This window comes from Rhinoraja longicauda, chromosome 7 (genome assembly GCF_053455715.1).
Source record: "Rhinoraja longicauda isolate Sanriku21f chromosome 7, sRhiLon1.1, whole genome shotgun sequence".
In the NCBI taxonomy this organism is placed as follows: Eukaryota; Metazoa; Chordata; class Chondrichthyes; order Rajiformes; family Arhynchobatidae; genus Rhinoraja; species Rhinoraja longicauda.
The window spans coordinates 59668885-59696668 of NC_135959.1; the positions used below are offsets into that span (position 1 = coordinate 59668885).

Sequence of the window (27784 nt, forward strand, 5' to 3'; positions counted from 1 at the left end):
TCTAAATGTAGTGCATGAGAAAGTGGCCATTTATTCTTCTCAATGTAGCGCATGATCTGCTTGCATAGAATAGGTGCTGCATACATAAATTGTTAACAAGGCTCACAAACTGATTGATCTCTCATGAGATATGTTTTTTTGTCACACTGAAATTAGCCCACAACCAAATTCTATCTCTTTCAATGTACATGTTTCTTTGCATCTAGGTCAGTGTGGTTACACCACATTTCTCAAGTAAATAGTTCAAAAATATACTTCAAAAGTCTTTTTGAGCTATAATCCCTTGGTAATGCTTGATATGTGATTCACAATTAAAGGAAGGGGAAGTAAATGCTTGATTATCACATTGGAATTTCAGGGTTTTCTAAAGTTCTTTATGTAACTCGAACATTAAACATACAGTCAGTGTGTCAGCCAGTTTGTTCAAGATCTAACTCTATTCTCAATCCTTACCAGATGCAATTCTTGCCCTCCTTCCTCATATACATCAGAATTCATAAAGTAACACAAGACTATTTAAAAAAAAGATTTTGATAAAATGCTTTAAGAGCAAAATGATAAGTTCATAAATGTGTTCTGAGTGTTTCTTGCCTCTGAGTAATAAATCAATATATGTTCCCAGGTTTTGAAGTCAATGAAAATGAGACTGCTTTATCTTTTTCTATTTATTAATTTTTTTTAAAATCTTGTATATTTCAGTACCACCTTCAGTTATAGAAATTCTGTCCACCTATTTTCAAGAAGCCAGGCAAATCTGGCCTTGGCTGTTAAGTGCTGGAGTGATTGGATGTTTGGTGACCGCATTGATAAACTGCATTATTGTGCAGAATTGTAAGAAGAAGGATTTCGCCAACTTTGAAGAGAGGCAGCCTCTGCTTGACAAGCTCCAGGGTACAACCTATCAAACACCCATCTAAAATGTCTGCTCAATACAGAAATAATGGTGCTAATAAAATTGCAAATGATTTGTGAAATGACTATCGCACTCTACCTGATCCCGTCAAATTGTTTCATTATCATCCACTAATTCTATCAAAGTTAAATTCTAGATACCGACCATACCTAACATTGAGAAACCACTCGGAGTTAGTCACTAGTGTGTCTCTTGCTATTGGCTTTTTTCTCTCTATGTTTAACTACAGAGCAGAATTCTAATGTTGTAGGAAAGAACTGCAGATGCTGGTTTAAACCGAAAATGAACACAAAATGCTGGAGTTACTCAACGTGTCAGGTAGCATCTCTGGACTTTAAGTCTGAAGAAGGGACTCGACCCGAAATAGGTTCCTTCTATCCAGAGATGTTGCCTGTCCCGCTGAGTTACTCCAGCATTCTGTGTCTATCTTCAGCACTCTAATGTGTTTATTATTCAATGCAAAGAAATAAAAGTGCCATGTTACAGGTGTCATATGTTTTTAATTTAGTAAAAAGATAACATTGTATTCTGCATTGAAAACATAGTATCAGTGTTATTTTTATGAATTTAAATCAGGTTTCTGAAAATGCAGATATCAGGAAGAAATATTATAACAATGACTGTTTCTTACTTTGTCTTATTATATGAAGGGGACCAAGTAAAGCCTTTGACACTGGGGCATATTATAATTCAATATCATTTTGAAAAAAAAACTTTAATTAAATTATTTTATATTCCATCAGAATGCCTGAAAAAGTGATCTTTTCAATTTTTAGTCCCAATTTGCAACTACTTCATGGTTTGTGCCCACAATTTTCCCTGAAAATATCTCTGCATTGGAAAACTTAATTGATTTTCTCTCGGTATTCAAATTTTACCTGCTTCAGGGAAGAAAGCATGTACTGACTAGGCATCTTAATTTTTAACTTTTTGTTTGAATGAATTTGATATAACTGGAAATGTTTCTTCACAAAATCAAATGTCTTAACGGTATAATTACAAAACGAGCAAGTATCTAATGTATCACCTATAAAACGACTAAAAAGTCAATCTAAACTAAGTTTTGATAAAATTTAATTGTCTTTACAGTTTACTGAGATTACGCCTTTTAAATGTTACATTTAGAGATAACGCATGCAAGTAGACCTAAGTCCTCAACACCTGTTGATCACACTAGTTCTATGTTATCCCATTTTTTCATCCATTCCCTACACATTAGGGACAAGTTTTACAGAGGTCAATTAACCTACAAACCTACATTTCTTTGGAATGTGGGGGGAAACTGGACTCCCAGAGGAAACTGGAATACCCAGACTGTCATGCAGTCATGGGGAGAATTTGTAAACTCCACACGAACAGCACTGGTGGTTAGGATCGAACCCGGGTCCCAGGAGCTGTGAGGCAGTAGTTCCACCAGCTGTGGCACTGTGCCACCCTGAGTTAGGTAAATAACTATGGTTTTATCTTTAAACCGTGCGTTGAAAGATGCCATAATTTCCATAAAGTACTAGCACAAGGTTGCTCTTTCCTGGTTGTTCTCTTTAAAAGTTAGAGATAATTCTGAGATTCAGTTTAATTCATTCCAAGACAACCCCAAAATAATTACTTAGAACTGAACATTCGGGCACTCAAGGTCGAATGAGCTATTCTTTCAGTGAAACATTGGAAGAATATTAAATTCTGCAGATTAAAAATTAATCACCCATGACCTGCCTCCAAAATATTAGTGATGCTAATGGCACTCATCTCTATTTATGTTTTACATCAGGCAAGGAAAATATATTCTGTTAACTGCAAAAAATTACAAGGTGATCACCTGCATTTAAAACCATTGTTTCAAATAGCAGACGATCGGCCAAGATTCAAAAGCATGAAGTTGCTGTATTAGCACAGTGGCTACAAGCCAAATACCACAGAACATAGAATTTGTCCGTTTCAATCTGTTCTCCATTAATATTGTTATAATCATTTGTTAGAGCTAAACAACAATCCTGCTTGTGAAAATGAACTACTACAGATGTAGAGTTTGATTTTTTTTTCACATTTTAGCTTGTTACAAATTTAAAATGAAATGTAAAAAAATATTTTTTTGAGTTATGGTTAAATCTTCCTTTCTACCCCAATATTTTTATTTTCTGCTTTTTAGACTGAATTCACCCACTATAATTTGTACTTCCTTCTGGCACTTGCAATTTTATTTCAAAATTAGTTAAGATCAGTTGCTTGCTCCTTCACTTCCTTAGTTTCAGAAGCCCAATTTCCCTCAGTGTCACCCTTAGCCCTTTTTCATCAATCTTTCAATTTTGCTCCTCAGAAATGCAAGAAAATTGTCCTCGATCCACTTGGTTTATTTAAGGAGAACTCAATTAATTAAAAGAGGTAAACATGCTTGGGCAATAAGATGAGGCTACATCAAAATCTAACCCACAAGTCAAACACAAAGCAACCAAAACTATTAGTTTTAAATCTCACTTTTTTAAGGAATTATGGTGGCAGAAGGAGGGGAAGGAAAGCAAATAACATTTTTACCAATCTTCAACTTTTCAGGAAACTAGTTATAGAACAGTATATTTTAATTATTAATGAATTGGTGAGGGAGTACAATGGAGCATCTAAGCTAAGGTATAGTACTTTATTTGTCATGTGTACCGAGGTACAGTGAAATTCATTTTTGTACACAGTTCAGCAGAAGTATCACTATCCATAAGCACTTAGCTGGTAGAGCTGCAGTCTCACCACAGCAGGGACCTGGGTTCCATGCTGACCTCAGGGGTTCACTGTGTGGAGTTTTTACATTCTTCCCTGGGACGGCATTGGTTTCCTCCCACATCCGAAATACAGTACATGCAGCATGTTTGGTTAATTGGCCACTGTAAGCTGCCCCTGATGTGTAGGTGAGTGGAAGTATTTTGAAATAATTAGAACAAGAACAAGCCCTTCGACCCACAATGTCTGAACATGGTGCCAAGACCATCTCTTTTCAACCCACGCATAATCCATATCCATATGCCTATCCATTAGCCTCCTAAGTGTCATTGTCGTATCTGTCTCAACCACCAGTCCTGGCAGCACTTTCCAGGCACTCATCACCCTCTATGTAAAAAAGTTGTCCCACACATCTTCTTTAAACTTAGTCCCCCTCTCCTCAATCTATGCAATCTGGTATTTGATATTTCCATCCTGAAAATAGGTTCTGACTGTCTACCCTATCTTTGCCTCTCATAAATTCATATGCATCTATCAGGTACTTATGCGAATATCGGGAGAATAAAAACAGGATTAAAATAGGATTATTGCAAACAGGTTGTTGATGAGCATCGCAGATTTCAGGGGCAGAAGGGCCTGTTTCATGCTACATCTTTTTTATAACTATGAATGTACAAGGGATAACTTAAATATTTTTTTCATTATGGGTGAATGACAGCAAAATTAATATAAGATTGCAGCTACAAGTCAGTACGGATCAATGACATTAGCCAGCTTCTGCAGTGCCATATTGTTTTGCAGATTTGGCAGGTAAATATATAACTTTTGGAGAAACGAAGATCTGCAGCTGGCGGTTTACAAAAGAAGATAAGGAGTGCTGGAGTAATTCAGCGGGTCAGGCAGAATTGCAGGAGAACATGGTGAAGAAAGCCAATGGAATACTTTATAACAAGAGGAGTTGAGTATAGGTGCAAAGAGGTCCTTCTGCAGTTGTATAGAGCCCTAGTGAGACCGCACCTGGAGTACTGTGTGCAGTTTTGGTCTCCAAATTTGAGGAAGGATATTCTTGCTATTGAGGGCGTGCAGCGTAGGTTTACTAGGTTAATTCCCGGAATGGCGGGACTGTCATATATTGAAAGACTGGAGCGGCTAGGCTTGTATACTCTGGAATTTAGAAGGATGAGAGGGGATCTTATCGAAACATATATGATTATTAAGGGGTTGGACACGTTAGAGGCAGGAAACATGTTCCCAATGTTGGGGGAGTCCAGAACCAGAGGCCATAGTTTAAGAATAAGGGGTAGGCCATTTAGAACGGAGATGAGGCAAAACGTTTTCAGTCAGAGAGTTGTAAATCTGTGGAATTCACTGCCTCAGAAGGCAGTGGAGGCCAATTCTCTGAATGCATTCAAGAGAGAACTAGATAGAACTCAAGGATAACGGAGTCAGGGTAAATGGGGAGAAGGCAGGAATGGGATACTGATTGAGAATGATCAGCCATGATCACATTGAATGGTGGTGCTGGCTCGAAGGGCCGAATGGCCTACTCCTGCACCTATTGTCTATTGTCCATAAGCGACTTTTCGGGTCATGACCCTTCAGACGGATTGTGGCAGGGTGGGGGGGGAGTGAAACTGGAAGAGGAGGGGCAGGACAAAGCCTGGCAGGTAAGAGGCCAACATAAGGAGGGATATTTGATGGGCAGATGTATAGGAAAGAACTGCAGATGCTGGTTTAAATTGAAGGTAGACACAAAATGCTGGAGTAACTCAGCGGGAGAGGCAGCATCTCTGGAGAGAAGGAATGTGTGATGTTTTGAGAGGCAGATGTTTGGACAAAGGCCAGAGATGAAAAGACAAAAGGTATAAAACAAAAGGATTGAAGAGTTGGGAATTGTGAAGCCAAAGGAAGGAATGTAGGTGGAAGGGGAGGGGAGAAGTAGGTGCGATTCACTGGGTTGTAAGCAATCTAAGTAGAATATAAGGTGTTATTTTCCTCCATTTTGTGTGTCACCACACTTCGGTAATGCGGGAGGCCCAGGACAGAAAGGTCAGGATTGGAATGGGAAGAGTTAAAATGGATAGCAATTGAGAGATCCGGCAGACTGAGCGTAAGTGCTTGGCAAAACGGATGGGTTTTTGGATCTATTCAACTGCACATTTACTCCATGACTGAAGTTGATAATCTAAGTTTGCATTAAAAAACACCAAGTGTTAATAGTATCAGAATAATTTTGCAAAAATATATAAATGACTGGATGTAGACGTTCCACATCAGAATGAAAATTTGCTTCGCTATTTTTGTGTGAAACACTCTTTAATCACTAAGCTTTGAAGCATATAATGAAGAAATATTTTGATATTTATTGAACTGTTGGCTATATCATATGGCTTTAAGACAGTGTAGTCAAATGTAGTTTAGAACAATAATTAACCTTTAAAGCTTTTTACTAAGTATTAATGTATTATTTACCAGTCCAGCTGCCTCAGCTAATTATCTCTTACTTTGTTTTGGATATGTCATCATTTTTTGTTTTATTGCATAAAAACATATTAAAGGTAATAAAGAGAAACTATTACAAATGTTATTGTAATGATAAAGAAGCAGAAATTCTCAGACACATCCTAGTATCCCAAACACTTTGCTTCTCTGTAAAATTGGTACCTTTACATAGATATAAAAATATTAAAAGGAAACAACAAGGACAGATAATGTGCGAGGATCGCTGGGCGGCGCGGACTTGGTGGGCCAAAAAAAGGCCTGTTTCCGCGCTGTATCTGAAATATAAATATAAATAAAATATAATATGAATAAAGACAAGGACTCAAAGTGTTGGAGTAACTCATCAGGTCAGGTCACATCCCTCGAGGGGTGATGTTTTGGATCAAGACCCTTCTTCAGACTGATTGTGGGGGGGGGGAGAAAAAAGTTGGAAAAGGGGAGAGGCAGGACAAGGTGTGGCAGGTCAAGGGGGATTTTCTGACAGGCAGATGGTTGGAACAAAAGCCAGATATAAGGACAATTGGTGAGACAGGTTCGTTCTGGTTCTGGATCTGGTTGATTACTGCGCAAACATCTCATAAGTGGTTATCTTGAGCAGATAGTGCCATTTAAGAGACTTTTGAATAGACACATGAATGTACAGGGAATGGAGGAATATAGGTTCTATGCATGCAGATAGTAGTTTGTCTTAGTATCATGTTTGGCGCAGATATTGTGGGCTGAAGGGCCTATTCCTGGGCTCTACTGTTCTATGGTTTATATGGTAAACATGGGTTTTGCTGCCATTATCCAATTACTGAATAATTTTTTATTAAGAGGGCATCTCTGAAGTAATTGTCAAAAGATTTTCTGTGAAATATCCAGCACTATTATCATATTCTTTTTAAGGAAAATAAAGCCTGCTTTTCGTGAAATTAATTTTAATTTTGGTTAACAGAACAAAATCAGCTTACAAAATCCATGCAAAGAAAAAAAGCAAGAGAGCCATTGTAGAAGTATGAGTAATGAATGAAATAAAAATAATTTATGTTAAGTGTTATAAAGGTTCAGTATATCCATTCAAGGACATTTCCAATTATAAAGAGTTTGCAAACAGATGTCCCTACAGATTTCAAATAATCATTAACAAAAACTTTCCATCATGTGATAGGCAGTTTTATCAATTGTATTCTTAACTTTGAGCAAGATATTTCATTATCTGGTGCCAGATGTGCAAATTTGTCATGTATGGGTTTATTTTCAGATGATGGGAGTCCTTATAACCTTACTTATCCTTACGAGTTGCAAGTGTAGTGAGTGAAAAAGTATATTGTGCTCTGCTCCAAATTCACTCATCATACCACTGCTGCAAGACTGGTAAACAGTTATAGGTGAGCAGGTGAAGAGTTTCCATCGATTTCTTTCCTCTCTCCATGTTGTACCTTTTCATCTAATGTCTTGCTATGCGACAAGCTAAATGTACTCAAGAACTCTATAATGTTTATATTTCAGTTCTGTGACAGCATGTTTAAATGATATACTTTGATAACTATTAAATATGTTGTTTTTAATGGGACTCCTGAGCAAATGTGAGAAGATTTTTTCAAGCAATAAACTAATGTTGTATGAATCAACAGTTGTAGTTTTATTTTTTAATCGAACTGATCAGAATTTTCAATTTTATTTAGATTGTTTGCATTCCAACAATCCTTTGGTAAACAAGTATTTTTCCCCTCAGTCTTCACCATTTTAATCTCCAGAGATTCTTTTCCTTTTGAAAACGAATGCTCTTTTTAAATTTGCATGAACCTTCACTTCACCGTGTCAAACTTCTGAAAAAAGCACAATAACAACTTTCATTTACATCCACATTTAACATGCCTAAATATATTAAGGCACCTCACATAAATGTTATATGTCTGACATTAAGACAAGAAGGAAACAGTAGGCTTCACAAAAGAGGTAGACTTAAAGAAAATGCTTAAAAGTTAAGAATATAGAAGGAGTTCTCAAATAAGAAAACCCTCCCCATTCAAAAACTAGATGCGGTCTTTAAACTTTACTAGACCAAGTGGACCCGTTGGGCCCAAATCACTCCTGCATTGATGAAGTACCCTCTCCTCCCCCACCCCTTCCCTCCCCCCCCTTGACCACCCTCCCCCTAGGGTTGCCTCTCCTGCATTGGTGCAGCACCCCCTCCTCCCCCCATCCCTCCCTCCCCTCCTCCACCCCCTCCCCTCCCGGCCGCCATTGGTGGAGCGGGAAGAGTTCTGTCCCATCCCTCCACCTCCACTAACCCGGCCTCACTGTCATTGCTGCTGCTGCCGCCCTTCCCCTTGGCCCATCTCAGGCTCGCGGTTACCCAGTCAGGCCCAGGCCCAAGCCCAAGCCCAAGCTCCAGCTGCTTCCCCCGGCACCAGGCCTGGTTCTCCCGCCGCTACGGAGCCGGCAAACCCGCCCCCAAGAGACAGGCAGCCAAGCCCTGCTCAAAGGGCCCCAACTGCGAAGGCGCAGACGGATTTGTTCTGCGCACGAGCAGATGCGATGGCCATCTTACGTAAATACCAGATCAACGGAGCCCCAACTGTGCATGCACGGTTTTTTAAACTTTAAAATGTGAATAACTTTAAAAATATAACACCGATTTCAATGAAACTTCTCCCATCGGACCACAGGAAGGCGGTAAGGTGGGTCTAAAATTGTCACGCTATCATGTATCGTTTTGGCTGTAGTTCAGGAACAAGCGAACAAACGAGTTTTAGTATATATTGTGTCATTGGAGGTTTGAGCTTGATACAACTTCTTTTCAACTAGCTGATGATCGATCCTATTCTCTGTTTCCACACAACATTAATCCAAAGCAAAAATACACTTTATGTTTCCAGTGCAATGCTGCTGGGATTCCAGTGGGTGGCAATATTTCAATGTCATTCTTGAGTTCAGAAGTCTTATAACCTTATTTAAACACTCTGAACTGGGAACAAAAAAATGCTGCACTGTTGTGTGTCAATTTGCAAACAAAGACCAGGAAAATTATATTTTAATAACAGTAATAAACAAACTCACAAAATTATGCACTTTATTATTTGGATAACTTTTACATATGAACATATTCAGAACTGAGATTTGAGGTTAAGCATCGGCAGATAAAATGATAAGGTGAATATGAAAGCTGTAATCCATTCCTCTGCACATTTCTCCCTGAGAATTTCCAAACATGATCCGAGTAATCGCTCCAAATATGTTCAAAATTACAACAGGTTAGGAACATAAACAAGGTGACAAATCTCCAAGGCACATTTTCAAACTGATTTACCATTCAAATCGTGAATGCATTTTGCAGTGCTGTTCAATTTTTGATCAAATCAGCTCCGTAAAGTGGCTCAAAGGTTTCTCGTTCAGCTTTAAAATTTACAGCCAGCTGGTAAACAGAAGCTGTAACAAAAGCAACAGGAGTTCACTGTACCCTTCAAAAACCCTAGGATGCAGCTATACCTATACAATGCTGAAAATATCAATTTACTTCTGGAATGTATTAATCACCAGCTTACACTTTCCCGTGCAGAACAGTACAGAATTGAACAATTATAATTTTAATTGTTGAGAAATTATAACCTAAAGGGGTGTGATTATCAGCTCCTGAACATTTACTGTCATTTCTCTAACATTGTTGGTCAAGAATGGAGCAAAGTGCATCTGCAATAAGACAGTAGTAGTTCTTTGTGAAGAACAGGAATTTTTCAGCTATGTTTGACAACTTAAAGAAATGGAGTTCACTGCTGCCTGACTTGTTGAATTCCTCCAGCACTTTGCTCTTTGCACCATAATTAATATGTCTATCCGGAAAATTTTGTGTTTATTTCACACCGAACATGGCATTTAAGTCATAACAATGACTCCAAAATACAATAAGATACAAGAGTTGATAGCTGAAAGCTTGGTCAAAGACGTTTCAAAGGAAAATTTAATAATCCAAAAGGTCTAGATAACTGGAGATGTTCAGAAAACCTCCCCGATAATTCAGGATTTTGGAGCCAAAATACAAAATACCAGTGGTGAAATGATTAAATTGCATTTGAGTTTGACGATTGTATTTATGTATAGTACAATATAATCCGATTGGAAACCATGTAAAACAAAGCTTTTCCCTGTACCTTGTTGCACGTGACAATAATAAACTAATAAAATTGAGGTGGTATGAATTCCTAAAGTATTGCAGAGTAGAATAAGATACTGAAGATTGGTAAGCACAAGATCATGGAGATATCTAAAAACAATAACAATATGCTGTATTGTTATTGCATATCAATATGCAATATGTTGATTCTAAAAGTAACAGACCCATTTGTTAGATTTTCCGCAACACACGAGCTGAAGAAAGGGTATAGGCAATGGTATGGTGGTCTCAGTGATTCATGACAAGGAAAGTTATGTAATCAGTTGCAAGGTATGGAACTCACATGTGGAACCTGTATTTTTGAGACACTAAACTCTGAGGACACTAAACTCAAGAGAGAGCTGGATAGAGCTCTTAAGGATAGCGGAGTCAGGGGGTATGGGGAGAAGGCAGGAATGGGGTACTGATTGAGAATGATCAGCCATGATCACATTGAATGGCGGTGCTGGCTCGAAGGGCTGAATGGCCTCCTCCTGCACCTATTGTCTATTGTCTATAGGATGCTGAAATCTTGAGCAAAGAAATGTGCTGGAAGAACTGGGTGGTTCAGGCATTGTTCTTTAGAAGATATAGACTCAATGGCCTGAAATGCCCTCCTATTTGGTAGATAATAATCAGTCTTTGATGCAGTAGAGAAAATTGAGCAAAGAGAGAAGAAACAAAAGGCTGGTGGAAAGTAGTGGGTTAGGCAGCATCCGTGGAGAGAATGGACAGACACATTTCCAATCAGGATGCTTATTCAGACTGATTATAGGAAGGGGGAGGAAGAAGGAAAAGAGAGGTAGGGGAGTGGCAAAGCCCGGCAAGTGACTGAATGGGTGACTGAACATCACCCATTTCTTCTCTCCCGAGATGCTGCCTGTCCCGCCGAGTTACTCCAGCATTTGTGTCTATCTTTGGTGAAGAATAAGAGGGGGAGGAAAATAAAACTTCTCTGCCCCGTCTCTCCTCTTCCACCCATATCTCACCCACTCTCTTTATATTTTACTCATCAACTTCTTTCCTTATCTGACACTGATTCCTTTTCATCATTAGCTTTTGTCACCTAGTCCACTCATCTGCCATTCACTCCCCCTTCACCTATATCCACCTTGCACTTGCTAGATTTGCCCATCCCCGCCTGTCTTTTCCAGCTTTCTCTCCCCAGCATCCTCAGTCTGTAGAAGGGTCTTGACCTGAACCATTGTTTGTACATTTTCCTCAACAGATGTTGCCTGACTCATTGAGTTTCTCCAACACTTCCTTTACTGTATTCTTAATATTGCTGAGGGGCAACAATTATGTGAGAAACAGAGGGGCAAGGATAGATCCTTGGAGGATATCAGATGTAGAAGTGAAGAGTGAGAAAAGAAGCCATTGCTGAAATTTCCTTGGCTATGGCCAGACAAGTATAAATGGAATCGGATGTATATTGTGCCAAAAATAGATGAGTGAAGAATGACAAAATTGGAAGTGGATGATATAATTAAGACATCAAAGGCTCCAGATGGGTTAAGATGGACAGAAAGGAAAGTTTCCTTCCATAATTGTCACTTACTGTAGATCGCCATTTTGACTTAGTTAAGAGCTGTTCAGAACATGAGCAGGGCAAGAACATGATTAGGCCTAATTGCCCTCAAAGGATAGTATCTAGATCTGAACCAAAATAGAAACAGTATATATAAAATTCATCTGGAACAGTTTAAATATAAATGTAAAATTATAACACTGAAGCATATAAAAATTCCACTACAAATATCATCAGTCCAAAGAAGACCTCAAGTTGAAAATTGAGAAAGGATCTTGACTTCACATCCCTGCAATTCTATACTGTGACTTTCAGGGGTACACCACCACAAAGTATGATTCTCTGTTTAGTCACTCAGTACATCAAACTTTTTGCAATACCTTTTGTTTCTCCTCTAATTTTTGTTTATTATAGTCTAATTATTTTTTTTAATGTATATTTATGAAACATTAGGAAGTCAGTAAAGCAGAGGCACAACAAACTCTGATTTACAAATAATTTCAGATACTAGTTATGTAAAAATAGATTATAGCTGATATTATTATGGCTTTTGGTACAATCTGAGACCCTGCCTACATTTTGGCTAATGTTTTTAGGCTGAGATGAGAGATGGGCAAACCACTATCACAAAGATATGATTTGCCACTTCATTTCACTTTTTGGTATTGGTTTCTCTTTATACCTGACTGCTACAAGAAATTACAACTAAAATACAAATAAAATCTCCCAGAGTTTTGTTGCACAGATAGAGGTTTCATGGAGAAAAATATATTGTAACAGTGCATGCCTTCAATCACAGGGGATAACATTAGTTTTAATGTGACTCTGTGTACAATGACAGAGTTGCAAACAACTTGCATCCTATAAATGTACTAATATACATTATCAGCCTTTCTAATTAAAACCATTGAATTGAAATTATGAGGCGAGTTAGTAGTCAAAGAACTAGTAAGAGTAGTAAGGGTGTCAGGGGTTACAGGGAGAAGGCAGGAGAATGGAGTTGAGAGGGAAAGTTAGATCAGCAATGATTGAATGACAGTAGAATTAAAGGGCCAAATGGCCTAATTCTGCTCCTAGAACTTATGAACTGTATATTCCAGACCACACAAATTCTTTAGTATGTACATGGGAGACTTTCTTCTGCAAATTTACTGCTGAAACAAAAAAAAACCTAAAAGGAAATAAGTAGGAATTGACAAATGCTCAGTTTAGATTCCATAATGCAGACGAATGAGTAAGATAAGTGGCTCAATAAGATGAGATATCTCTAGTTGTGATGAATGTTCACTGATCAGGCCCAAAATGCTTTTTGCTAACATCAGCTTTTTAGCAAAGCAGAAGAAATTGTGTAAAGTTCAAGATGGTTATTGCTAATTAGAGTTGTGACTGCAGCCCGGCCTCCCCGCCCCATCGACTTCATCTACACTTCACATTGTCTCAGGAAAGCAGCCAAAGTAATCAAGGACCACTCACACTCTGGTCATTCTCTCTTCTCCCCTCTCCTATCGGGCAGAAGTTACAAAAGTTTGAAAGCATGCACCACTGGATTCCAGAAGAGCTTTTTCCACATTGTTATCCCAGGAGTGATCTGGTTAATATCAAAGGTGCATTTGATGGCTCTGGGCCTATTCTCGCTGGCATTTAAAAGGATGAAGGGGGATCTCATAGAATGGATGCAGAGAGGATGTTTCTAATAGTGGGAGAGTCTCGGACCAGAGAGAGGAGTGAATCTATGGAATTCATTGCCACAGATAACAGTGGAGGCTGTCATTGGGTATTTTTAAAGCAGAGATGACAGGTTCTTGATTAGTAAGGGTGTCAAAGGTTACAGGGAGAAGGCAGGAAAATGGGGTTGAGAGGGAAAAAAAGATCAGCCATGATCGACAGGCGGAGTAGACTCGATAGGCCAAATGGCCTAATTCTGCTCCTGTGCTTTATGATCTGATGATACTCTTGAATGGACCACTTTTATGCCAAGGATACATTTCTGATCTTTAAATCTACCATATCAGCCATTGTACTTTTTTTTCTTATATGCACTTTCTCTGTAGCTGTGACATTATATTCTGCACTCTGTTTATTTTCTCTTTTGCACCACCTGATGTATTCCTGTACGGTATGATTTCCTGGATAGCACACAGATTTTTCACTGTATCTCACATGAAAATAATAAACCAATGGCAACACCAATTTCACATTGCCTACCTGGGGCCACATCAAAGTGCAGCATGAATAGATCATTTGCACCATGTTCACCTACTGTAGTTCAAGTGTTTCTGTTGATCCAAAAATCTTTCTATTACAGACCATACATGTTATACAAAAAAATTAGAGGAATGAAAGGTTATACAACATCTTTGATTTTTTATTACATTTTTTTTTTTTTAGATTTAGAGATACAGCGCGGAAACAGGCCCTTCGGCCCACTGAGTCCGCGCCGCCCAGCGATCCCCGCACATTAACACTATCCTACACACACTAGGGACAATTTTTACATTTACCCAGTCAATTAACCTACATACCTGTACGTCTTTGGAGTGTGGGAGGAAACCGAAGATCTCGGAGAAAACCCACGCAGGTCACGGGGAGAACGTACAAACTCCGTATAGACGGCGCCCGTAGTCAGGATCGAACCTGAGTCTCCGGCGCTGCATTCGCTGTAAGGCAGCAACTCTACCGCTGCGCCACCGTGCCGGTTTCACTGGCTCAGTCTTTAAAATTTCTTTAATAAAAAAAATCCCCAACTCAACTTGTATCCTTTTCTACATGAAACTAAATCAATAGCCTCTCTGCAGTTATTCTGCATGAAGCATGAATTTATTGAGAAATGGTTCATTACCTGAAGACAACGTGATCAAAATGCAAATGTATTATTCTGATCAAGTTTACGTAGATTGTTTGTTGAAAACACAAAAAATATTCTAACACCATAAAATGAATATGCTTTAATATGCAGAGCCCAGAGTGGAAAGGAGACAGGTTTGTTTGCTTCTGTGACAGCAGCAGCAAGTACATTATGTAGGTACAGGAAACTAATAGATGTTCTGAAGCTTCACACTGTTCTCAATTCTTTAACTTCTCACAGCAGAGCTTTAAACTTTCTCCAGCATCGTTGTATGACGCTGCACAATTTCTCTGTACATGTACACTTTAAGAAATATATTTAGTAAAACTCAATAAAAATCGCAACTGTCATTATGAAAATAAGATGTCCAGCTATACCCAAAGATTACAACAAAAAAAAGTATCAGTTGATCCTGAACCAACTTTAATAACTCAATACACAGATTTCTACTTGCACCATACCAATTGCTGAATGAATATGCATTCAATACGATTCACTCTTTGGTGTCTGGAGATTGTCTAAGGCCAATCCGGCTGACCACCATATTAACAAAGATAATTGCACTTCAAGGTTTTATGGCTTTTCCTTTGCAGTTTTCAGGAGAATGATTCCTTGTTGTACTCAAATTTTGTTCCATGCGAACTGGTTTTGTTGCTGAGTTTGTGAAGCTCTTTGGAGAGTTTGCTGGGTCCACAGCAAAACACACCAACACACTTTCTGTCAGAAAGAGAGAAAAACAGAGGTATTAAATTGAATATTCTTCTCAGACACATTGAAAAAAAAAGATCATTTGTTGAATATTATGGGAAGATGCTTCATCTGGGCCACTTTACATCATCACCCATTAGTTCAAGTCAAGAAACCATCCTTCAGCTAAGATGGTCAGAAGATTCCTGAACATTATTTTACCATTAATATTTATTTTAAATGCCCAGTATTATGCAGGAGAGAAACGCTTTCCACAGTTCACCGTTTATTGCAAATTGCAAGGAGATGAACTGCTGTCACCAGTTTGGCAGGAAGTGTAAAATCTATCCCCTCACAAGCATGGTTTAGCCCTGGTTGGTGGAACATAGCTTTACTTTGACTTTGCAAGAAATCAAAGCGAGTACTTTCAGACATACAACATCCCATACGTGTGTCTTTAAGGATTTTGTCTCCAGAAAAGTTATTCAACATCAACACCAAGGCCCAAAGGAAGAAATAAACACGACAAGTACCACTTTTAGTTCCTCAAGGATTTTATATGATGCAAGATGAAATCTTTTATGTCTCGGTAATTTTTTCCATTGAGGTGCCCACTTGATATCTTCAGAAAGGTTACTAGTTCTTCGCTTTCTTTGAGGTAATGAAATAAAAGAGACACGTGACTCTTAACTGCCCTGAAGTGGCTAAACCAGGCATTGAGCTGTAACATATCATTATGATCAATAAAATCAAAACTGGGCAGACCATCCACCATTGAATAGTTCAAAATCTTCCATCACCATCTTTGGCATCTATCCCCACTGGTAGATGAAAGCTATCAAGAACAATGCTCCGAGGGGAAACAGTCAAGAGGGTGTGACCCAAAGAATCTTCAAAGATGACACCAGATTCCACCAAGTCAATATTCCACTGTGCTGAACAGCTCTTTGAAGAAGGACAATATGTGTTAAGGTCATGGGTATATTCTGGGTGTGGGTCTTCAATGTCTTTCACTGGGAGGGGAGGGGAGGGGGGAACCAGGAAATTAATTCCCTCCTTTATGATAGGTGGCTAGTGGATGAGGAACCAAGGTCAACATTTTGCAGTAGGGAAGGCAATGAGAACAGATGGGTCACAGTTGTGCTGGGGAGCTTGGTTCGGTGTGGGAGGCTGGTTGGAATTTCAGAGATGGTATGCCCAAAAGGAGAAGCTAGGTAATTTTTTTAATTGCCAAGCACTATTATTATTGTTCCAGGAAAACCCAAATGTTTGGTATCCCTCTCCCACTGGACAACACATTCTAAGTTTCCCCACATTGTGCTACAAGATGCAAAATTACCCAGAAACAATTGTATCTAATCGCAGGGGAAAAAAAATCTACTTGAAGTTGCATGATATTGAAATAATCCAGTGTAATCCATCCGAATTTCTAGGCAATAGATTTTTATTTGTTATGGATCAGAAGTGATTAATGATTCTGAGATGCGTCAACCATGATCCAACAGAATGGTTTGACAAACTCAACATGTTAAACACTCCCGCTCGTCTTTATACCTTGAGCATTAAATATGTATGGTAGTCACAAATATATGAGAATCACAAAGCTGAATGTGAAATGCTAATGTTCCAGCAACAATGTATATCATTATTGCCAATCTAGTATTTTAATAAAAGCATGCAATGATAGCCAGCATCCTACCAGAACACATTTGGCAACACTCGATAGTACTCCACGAGGAGTTACTACTAACAAGCAGTCCCATGCACTATGCAATGAAGCCTCTGAAGACAAACATGACACGATACAGCAAAGGGACATTCAGACACTCAATGTTTACTCACTGCCTATTGCACTTGGCTATTTCACCAAACAGAAGTTTCAAGCGAGGCTTTCCAATAGTAAGCCTGGAGTTCAACATTTGGTATTTTTCTCCATTTAAGTTCTATGGAAGATGATAAAATATGAAGTTAAAAATAAATAACTGAAAAAAGTGATGCAGACTTTCAAAAATAAACAAACATCATTGATACTTCAAAAGCATGTTACTATCCTACTATCCCATTATCATATTAAGTTTCATGCCATGATTGAACATTAATTAAATATTTTGTCACACCTTTTCTGCAGTTCCACATTCAGCATTATGTTACACTGAAATAACCCCTCCTTTAAACAGTGGCCCCCACCCAATACCCTCCACTTTCTGTTGGTGTTTCATTTGCATTACTGGTCACAGATAAACATTGAGATAATGCACCATTCAATATGCTCAGTACCTGAGCACTTCAAAGTAACTGTATTCTGTTCATGCTAAGCTGCTACAGTTCCATGGAGAAACGCGGTGTAGTATTTACACTAAAACAAATCATATTTATGAATTTGCCCCATCCAAAGATCAGAGAAAGATTGATTCCGATAGACATGAGAGTTAAGTTCCATCTGTTGTGCTTCAACGGGCTGCATCTCAAGGATTCTATCAATAGTCTCAAATCATCATGTATGGCCCACACCTGCCTTCCCATAACAGCTGCACATATAGGGGACTGAACCAGTTGGATCACCACATCCGGTTTTGATCTAAACAGCAATTTGGCTTCAGCTGTCCTACCACTAAAACTGTACCCTGGGATAGCCTTACAGCCTAAAACAAGATTTGATGCTGAACCTGTGGGCAGAATCTAGTCTCCCATCAAAACAGAGACTGTAATTTAAAAACCAATAAATAATTAAATCAACAGGAAACAACTGTAAATAAGTAAAACACATTAAAACATTACAAAACAAAAAATAAAACACTAGATTAAAATAATGTCGTATTACCTTCCTAATCCCCCGGCAAGAAATCCCAATTAAAATAAATGAGATTCCCCCTATTGCAATGCTGGAGAATCACGAGAAGGTTCAGCCACAGAATTTCACGGTGAGATGGAGGTGCCGGCATCTGTTACTCTGCTGGTGTTCTATAAATGGTTGCACATGCTCAAGACTTAGAAACTGAGTGGAATTTGAATGGCTGAAAACCAGCAGGTCTTTTTAGAACTGCTGCTTCTACTCAACAAGATTCATGCCAATAAATATTATGCCAAATTGAGAATGGGGGGGATGAGAGCAAAGCAACTAAAGATCTGACAACTTCACATCACCATGGACAACTACAGAATTTATTACTAGAGACAGAGCAATAAATAGTGTTGTACAATGTTGTAAATCTCAGTGTACTATGTTTGCATATTTAGTTGTGCTGCTGCAAGAATTTCGTTGTTCAGTCTGGGACATCTTCTATATGCTAAAACTCTCGTGTGTTTGTTTGTTTGTTCCTGAACAACAGCCAAAACGGTGCACGATAGCGTGCAAATTTTAGGCCCACCTTACTCACCATCATCCCTTTGGTGCTCATGGAAGAAGTTTCATTGAAATCGGTGTTATATTTTTTAAGTTATTCACATTTTTAAGTTTTAATCTATCTCCTAGGGAGGTACGGGGGAGGAAGGGTGGAGGGAGAGGGGGGGAGGGAGGATAAGGGGGGTTGAGGGGGATAGAGTGGGTGGAGGGGACGGGGTAAGGAAGGGGGGAGGGGGGTGGAGGGAGGGGGGAGGGGAGGAAGGGTGGAGGGGGAGGGGGTGGGGAGAGGGGCAGGGGGGAGGGGAGGGGGAGAGGAGAGGGTGCTGCACCAATGCAGGAGAGGTTTGGGCCCAACGGGTCCATTTGGTCTGGTAAGACAATAAAACTCTCTTGATTCTGCTGACAGCACAGGTTTGTTGACCAACCAAATTAAATGTTTTGAGAACACATAGATAACTCTAAACTTCTACAAGTCCTTGCACAAGATATTATTAGAAAAAAAAAGAACATCCAGAATAAGATGTAATCTGACATGGGGTAATAACTGTTTGGGAAAATAGAATGAAAATGGCTTGGTGGCTCAAATTGGCAATGTTTCACAAATAATGTTCCCTGCCGGATTTGATCGCGCCCCTGGTTTTCACATAGATAGTGACTTAAATCCAGTAATTGATGTTTTGCATATCCAAGATTAGAGATAACCATTAATTTAGGAGGATGGGAAAAGATAGTTACAAAGTATCACAGTAAGGCTGAAATTACAGGCAAAACTTTTATCGTTGTTGAAATTTAATGTAGGAGTGCAGTATTAGAATCAAACACTTTATCAGAAAAAGCCACAACGAAATATTTTCTGAACAGTAAAGATATCGTGAGATTTGTTCATACACAAAACTCATTACAAGTTAATGGATAGGTACAAACAGTAACTGAGCCAGAATAAAGGAATATTGGCATTTATCTGAGGGCAGCCAAAATCTCAAAGTGATGATTTGCTTCAGTTTTAGGGCCTCAGTGGAGGGCTCCATATGATTTGTCAGGTAAGATATATTTGCCTTGAAAAGAGTAAATTGCTCTTGCACCAAATTTAAACTTGGCTTGAAGGGTTAAATGTTGAGAACAGATTACATAAACATTCTGGAATCAAGATATATTTTGAAGGATAAATGGTCATCTAAGCAAGGTGTACAAAATACACAGCATGGAATGGCCCTTGTAATGGACGGGTTGGGCTGAAACATAGAAAATAGATGCAGGAGTAGGCCATTCGGCCCTTCGAGCCTGCACCGCCATTCAATATGATCATGGCTGATCATCCAACTCAGTATCCCGTACCTGCCTTCTCTCCATACCCCCTGATCCCTTTAGCCACAAGGGCCACATCTAACTCCCTCTTAAATATAGCCAATGAACTGGCCTCAACTACCTTCTGTGGCAGAGAATTCCACAGATTCACCACTCTGTGTGAAAAAAAACTTTCTCATCTCGGTCCTAAAAGACTTCCCCCTTATCCTTAAACTGTGACCCCTTGTTCTGGATTTCCCCAACATCGGGAACAATCTTCCTGCATCTAGCCTGTCCAACCCCTTAAGAATTTTGTAAGTTTCTATAAGATCCCCCCTCAATCTTCTAAATTCCAGCGAGTACAAGCCGAGTCTTTCCAGCCTTTCTTCATATGAAAGTCCTGCCATCCCAGGAATCAATCTGGTGAACCTTCTCTGTACTCCTTCTATGGCAAGAATGTCTTTCCTCTGATTAGGAGACCAAAACTGTACGCAATACTCCAGGTGTGGTCTCACCAATGCCATGTACAACTGCAGCAGAACCTCTCTGATCCTATACTCAAATCCCCTCGCTATGAATGCCAACATACCATTCGCTTTCTTCACTGCCTGCTGCACCTGCATGCCTACTTTCAATGACTGGTGTACCACGACACCCAGGTCTCGTTGCATCTCCCCTTCTCCTAATCGACCACCATTCAGATAACCACTGAAGAACCTGTTTCCGTGCTGTATAGCGCTATAACTCTAGAAAATGATATTACTATTCAATAGAATAGATAGAAAGATTTTTTCAGGTACATTGATCCAGAACAATTATACAGATGCAATCAATGATTGTATTTAATGGACATGTATAAAACTAATTAAAATAATCTTACACCTGAGTGGCATAGCGGTAGAGTTACGGCTGTACAACATCAGAGACCCAGGTTCAATCCCGACTATGGGAGTTTGTACATTCTCCCCATGAGCTCGTGCGATTTCCCTGGGAGCTCCGGTTTCCTCCAAAAACTTACAGGTAAAATAATGTAATGTGTAGGATAGTGCTAGTACGGGGATCACGGTCTCAGTCTGCCGAAGGGCCTGTTTCCGCGCTGTATCTCTAAACGGAACTAAACCTAGAAGTATAAAATAAAATGCTGGAGAAAACTCAGTAGGACAGGCAGCACCTGTGGAGGAAAATGGACTGCTGTTTGTCGGGATCCTTCATTTGGGTTTTGCTCAAGATTCTAGCATCTGCACACTCTTGCATCTACACCTACAAGAGTCTTGCAAACATTATTTAACTGAGTGAGACAAAGCGCTGAAGCAATTCAGCGGGTCAAGCAGCATCTCTGGAGACCATGGGCAGGTGTTGATTCTGGTCACAACCCTTTTACAGACTCTACGTAGTTGGGGAAGAAAGCTGGGGGAGTTGAGGGTGAGACAAAGTCTGACAAGTGATAGGTGGGTACAGATGAGGGGGAATTAATTGGCAGATGGTTCAACAAAGTCCAGAGGTGAAAAGGCAAAAAATGCAGGATCAGTCGCTGTGGATAGAAGAGTAATGAAATGAGAAGCCAGAGGAGGAATATAGGTGGAAAGGAGAAATGGGTGCACATCTGGGTGGAGCACAGGGAAGAGAGGGGGAAACAAAAAGGAAGGGAAAAGGGGGAGGTTGTTTACCATACTTTGGAGAATTCCAGTGTTCACACCATTGGGTTGTAATCTAAGCTAAGTTGAATACAAGGTGCTCTTCCTTCAGTTTGCATGTGACCTCTGGCAATGAAGGAGGCCCATTTTTTTAATCATAAGGAAACTAAGCTTGTGTAAGTGAAATACCAGATCAGGCGAACGTGTTCACAACAAAGAATGACACCTCTCCAAATCCAGACAGTTCCTTCCCAAGCTTTTAAAATAAGTAAATGAGAACATGACAGATGTCTATATTATAATCCTTCAAAGTTCTCTTGGTTTGCAGATTGGAAAATAAGTTCTGTCACTGCAATATTTAGGAAAGACAACAGAGGCAAACTGGAAACTAACTAACTAACTAACTAACTAACTAACTAACTAACTAACTAACTAACTAACTAACTAACTTCCATCCATCCATCCATCCATCCATCCATCTTTAAAACTCATCTTGTTTGTTTGATCCGTCCTTATTTTTGTGCCCCTGTCACACGATAGCGAGACAATTTTAGGACCACCTTACTCACCATGGTCACCGTAATGCAAGTTTCATTCAAATTGGTCTTATATTTTTAAAATTAGAGACATTTTTAAGTTTAAAAATTAACTTTTCCAAGTCCCTGGCCGTCAGACACGTTTGACGTCACAATGGGTTCGCACGAGTGATGGGAGAGCCGGCCAATGAGGGGGGGGGGGAGCACGATGACCGCCGGGGGCGGGACCCGACAGAGTGACGAGAGTAGTGGCCAATGAGGGGGGGGGGCATTCCGGACAAACCCATTGTGGGTGAGGGGGGAAGGGAAGCAGGAGGGTTGAGGGGGGATGAAGTCGGTGAGTGGGGGGGGGGGGGAAGGAGGGGGTTCAGGGGGGATGGAGTGGGTGAAAGTAGGTGCCCATTTGATAACCCCAATGACGTGTCTGCTCAGCCTTTCTCAACATCGGAGGAGCATAGGTGAGTGCATAAGCCTCCCGTCACCACCGGGAGCAAGTTGACATTTGGCACTTTGGATTTTTTACATCATGTCCTGTGTATTTGGAAACACTTTATGCCCGGAAAGTAGAAGACTTTAAACAGTGAATATGACAATAAACACTCTTGACTTTGATTAATTTGGCATTGATTAACAATAACCCTAATGTGCTCAGAGTGAATATGAACAGCAGAATAATGTAAGGGAGCTTTCTTCACACCAAATCTGAGAACATCGAGAGATCTAAACAGCTCTTCGTAATTTCATGTTGGGAAGGATACTCCTATGGAAACGTGTATTCATTACTCTCTAATTGTCAAGAGTGTTTCATTGTCATATGTCCCAGATAGAACAATGAGATTCTTACTTGCAGCAGCACAACAGAATGTGTAAACATAGTACACTGTAAACAATATAATAAACGAGACAGAAAAAAGATCAATGTGTGTATACATACACATACTCACAAATACCCCCATATATATATATGTATATACACACAACATAAATAAACAAACAATAATAGTGCAGTAATAACAATGATGGTCTATGTAGTTCAGAGCTTATTTGAGGTTGTAGTGTTTAATAGCCGAATGGCCGTCGGGAAGGAATTGGTCCTGAACCTGTATAGTCTTCTTAATCAAAAGATTTATATTTAACATTGACCTTTTCTTGGCACCTAATTGGAGTAATTAATTCTCATTAACGGTAATGAGCATAACAAAAACATAAATCATTGAATAGAACTAATTTCATTATGATTAAAAAATATATAAATTAAATCATTAAAATGAAGGGTGAAGAATTTTAATTGATTTCCAAGAGAAAGGAAATTGTTGAGGAACAATACAAAGGTTTCATAGGTCTTTTATTGTCACGTGTACCAATTAAGGTACAGTGATATTCAGATATACAATGAGGTTAATTAGAAGAGTATAGGCATGCAGAAGCTAACAACTAAATTACCTGCAACCCATCTGTTTGACTGAGATACAGCTGGACGTTCAAGTAGTCTGGACGGTTCTCCTGCCATAGCTAGGAATTGAAAAATGGCCCAGTCAAAATCAATGGAGGTCCCAGCAATTTCCCTTCCATTTAAGCATGTTTAATTGAATAACCTGGAAAAGCATAATGCTCCTTAACGATACATCATGAGATTGCTAAAATGATGAAAGATCCAAGCATAGACCCAAAAAAGCTACAGTAACTCAGCGGGTCAAGCAGCGTCTCTGGAGAAAAGGAATGCGTGACGTTTCGGGTCGGGACGGGTCACCCATTCCTTTTCTCCAGGGATGCTGCCTGACCCTTTGTTACTTCAGCCTTTTGTGTCTATCTCCAGTTTAATACAGCATCTGCAGTTCCTTTCCGCACAATGATCCAAGCAGCTGTGCTGCCCGAAGCTGGTAACACAACCCACACCCCCAAAAGTCCCCTTAAAAACTGTTGGACAGCACGACCAACAGTGCGCTTCAGGACAACGATAGATTCTGATCTCCCACTACTCATCTGATGGGAGGAGTCATTCTCCAGGAATAGGAATAACAAACCCCCAACATCAGTTGGTCTATAAAATGAACTTAAACCCCATCTATCCCATAGTCAATGCACAAATTCAGCATTTTTGATTCCTTTCACCTTCCCCATAATCTAAGAAGCAGTTAGTTGTTATGATAATTGAGGTTAATTTTTACTCAGCTGTTTGGTCACTAGTGCTCCACCCACCCAGGTTGGCATTCCTTAAAGCTGGGACTATCCTTGATATTTAAAGTTATCATTGAATTCAAAATGTCTGTGGACATGGTGCCCTGATGTTTTACTAACGGACATCAAAATAAATACTTATACCAAATATATTCTGCTTCGTCTATGCCTCTACTCTGCCATAAACTGGTCTCAGTCTCCTTAAAGCCAATTTCCCTGCCACTGTCTGAGATTGATGGTCAGCACATCAAGATAAATTTATATCATGGGATCAGAAGAAATGGGCAATGAGCAAAATCTTGTCTATTCACCATGATTACATTGAACAAGATTTCTTCTCACAAGATCTGCCAGATCATTGAACAAGATCTGCCAGATCATTGAACAAGATCTGCCAGATCAGATGGAGTAATGTGATCATATGTCATGCATTCCGATTTATTTATTTATCATATTTCCTTAAGACACAGATGAGGGCATTGCATCCCATCGAGCTATGCCAGCTCCCAGAGCATTCCTTTCAGTCCTATTCCACCACTTATTTTCCCTGCGAGCTATTCTCTTTCCGATTCTCCTACAACCGGAGTAGTTTACAATAGCCAGTTAGCCTACTAACCAATACATCATTGGGATGTGGAAAGAAACTGGAGGCCCTCAGGGAAACCCATGTAACCATAGCGAGAATATACAAACTCTACACACATCGCATGAGGTCAGGTTTGAACCCAGGGTGCTGAAGCAGTGAAACAGCAACACCACTTGTGCCACTCATAAATGGAGCAATTAAAAAAATGTAAGCTAATGTCTGTTAAGATGACTGTTTAACTGAATGAACAAAGGGGTGAAAGCCGAACAATGAAATTCTGATTATTTTAAAATCTTTCTAATAAAATAAGACACATTAATCTAATCAATAGTGCAGCAAATATCTATATTTCTAATCGATAAGGCCTACTACAAAAACTAATTTTATACAAAATGCTGGAGTAACTCAGCAGGTCAGGCAGCATCTCGGGAGAGAAGGAATGGGTGACGTTTCGGGTCGAGACCCTTCTTCAGATGCTGCCTGACCTGCTGAGTTACTCCAGCATTTTGTGAATAAATCAATTTGTACCAGCATCTGCAGTTATTTTCTTATACTAATTTTATACAATATGAATTGGAAAGATAGTTCAGATCGGTCCTGCCTTTTTTGATTCATTAGTTTAAATTTTGTTCTGGTTTTACGCATTTTGTTAAATCTAATTATAAAACATGCCTATTTTCTAAATATTTCCAATTCTCCTGATGTTATCAACCTGAAATGTTATCTCCATTTTCCTCTCTATTGATGTTGCTTGACTTGCTGAATTTTCCCATCATTTTTTAATTTTATTTTAGATTTGAGTGTCTGCTCTCCAAAATGTACAATCTGGCATCATCTTTGAAAACCGCAATGGTTCTGAGCCTATTGGTGGTTTTACCCATGTACATTACAAACATACATATTTGTTTGCTACTTATTCTTACCTTGTTATGTAAGATGCATAACAGATCCGCAAACCAGAGGAAGGATTGAATTTCCCTGCACACCCAAATTAGGTAAAGCCGTCTGAGCTTATATTGCTTCCAATCAATTCTGCAAAAACGGAACAAAATTGGTTAAAGTCGAACCATCAATGAGATTTCAAATAGTTTCAAAACATCCAAGAGATCTGGAATGTCCAAATTGCAGTCTGAGATCTCAATGCATGAACAAACTGTCCTATATTTCATTGAATCTAATAAACATAGCAGATGCACATTCAGCATAATGTATTTTCTCTGGCCCTTTGATGGAGATATCCAATTATTTGCACACACTCAGTCTTTTCCCTTGACCATACTTTGTATGTCTTTGCCATGTGTGCATTTAGTTCCCTTTTGAAAATTACCATTGAATTAGTTAACAACATTTCACTCTAATTTTTTTTTTAAATTGCACAACAGAAAAATTAGATTAATGCCCTTTGCCAATTATGTTAAAATTACGATTAATATTCATCGACCATTGACCAAATAAAACTATTTTGAATTTCATGGGTGCAGGAGCTTAGATAGGTTGTCTGGTTTTCCAGTGGATGAACAGCAAGATTATTTAATTTAAGCAAATTGAACCTTGCACAAATGAGCAGAGAGAGACTCCATATTTGCTGATATGACACAAGATGTGATTCCCTAATTGTGCATAAAGGGACTCGCTGCATGAAACAAGGCTGAAACTAGCTTATTAGTCAGCAACCAAGCATCACAAAATAATACTTTGTTTATAGCATTAAAAAAATATTTATTTCCTTGCTTACATGTTATTGCTGGAATACGTTCTTAATCATTACTTTCAAGGTCAAGGTATGATATAATCGGAGGCAGGGGTGGGTTTATTGCAGCAGGGTACTTGTTTCTAGCTGCCTTTGTATGTCAACTCAATTCAATGTCAACTCAGTGGCTTCAGAATTCTCTAAAATTCATTCCTTTAGAGTCTAACAATTTAGTTAACTCCTTCCTAAAAGTCCATAAGGAGCCTTATGCTATTGTTTTCTTCCCTTCTTACATTGTTTACAGTTATCACACATCCATTATTCTCTGTTTCAGGGATACACAAGGAACTCGTTCCTAGTTTTTTGTTGGTGAACACAGCAACCAAAATGAGAGCAAATGTGCAAACACGCAAATTAATTGGTTCTATTTTTTTCTCTCACCTGCAAGCTCCACTTACTTTGGTAAACTGCCAAAATTCCACTACCTGACTAATTAACTACACAAAGGAAGCATCCTTGCCTAAATGGATGACTGTGCAATATATCCTGCACAAGGATAGTGCAATATGTATGCTTTGGTCTATTTTTTTTTAAAAGGGTTACTTAAATTATCCATGATAAAGTTACTTGTTCTTAAAAGTCAGAGATCAGATGTATAATCTTTTAGAGATAAATCCAGTTCTACAATGATTATATATAAATGTTAAATATATTTTGGGTGTGATATTCCTTGACCTCAATGAGCCTTCTAAATATATAGGTTGATGTTTGCTTTAAGTGCTCAACTGCCAATTCAAGGAGCCACAATTGCGATATTATAAAGTATATTTTAACACTGAACAAGCCAAGTCTTTTTGCAATTCAATCATAACAACAAAGTTCCAATAAAATTGCATACTATTACATAAAATTATTCTAGCTTTCAAACTGCATGGTACACGCAGATTGTTTTCTTAAAGATGGACACAACATACTGGAGTAACTCAGTGGGTCAGGCAGCATCTCTGGAGAAAAGGAATAGGTGACATTTCGGGTCGAGGGTCTCACTGAGTTACTCCAGCTTTTTGTGTCTAGTTTCAGTGTAAACCAGCCTCTGATGTTCCTTCCTACACAGATTGTTTTCCTATACTGGCTGATGATTACTAACAAGATTATTCAATGAAAGTTTGATTGATAATCAATATAAAATTAACTAAAAATCATTCATATTAAATTAT

The 27784-nt window shown here is 39.0% G+C and overlaps 2 protein-coding genes across 3 annotated transcripts in view; one reads left to right on the forward strand and one right to left on the reverse strand.

The window, feature by feature from the left end:
• The window catches only part of tyr (tyrosinase), a 46495-nt gene extending 38788 nt beyond the window's left edge, over positions 1–7707 (forward strand). The window contains exon 5 of the mRNA XM_078402691.1: positions 700–7707. Coding sequence (XP_078258817.1) covers positions 700–917 — 218 coding nt within the window. The 3' untranslated portion in view covers positions 918–7707. The remainder of the gene's footprint in view (positions 1–699) is intronic.
• Positions 7708–14661: 6954 nt separating this feature from the next.
• Positions 14662–27784, reverse strand: part of nox4 (NADPH oxidase 4) — a 119532-nt gene continuing 106409 nt past the window's right edge. For both annotated transcript variants that reach the window (XM_078403134.1, XM_078403133.1), the window contains exons 15-18: positions 25801–25909; positions 23557–23625; positions 17159–17259; positions 14662–15346 (exon numbers count right to left, since the gene is read on the reverse strand). In XM_078403134.1, coding sequence (XP_078259260.1) covers positions 15226–15346; positions 17159–17259; positions 23557–23625; positions 25801–25909 — 400 coding nt within the window. In that variant the 3' untranslated portion in view covers positions 14662–15225. The remainder of the gene's footprint in view (positions 15347–17158; positions 17260–23556; positions 23626–25800; positions 25910–27784) is intronic.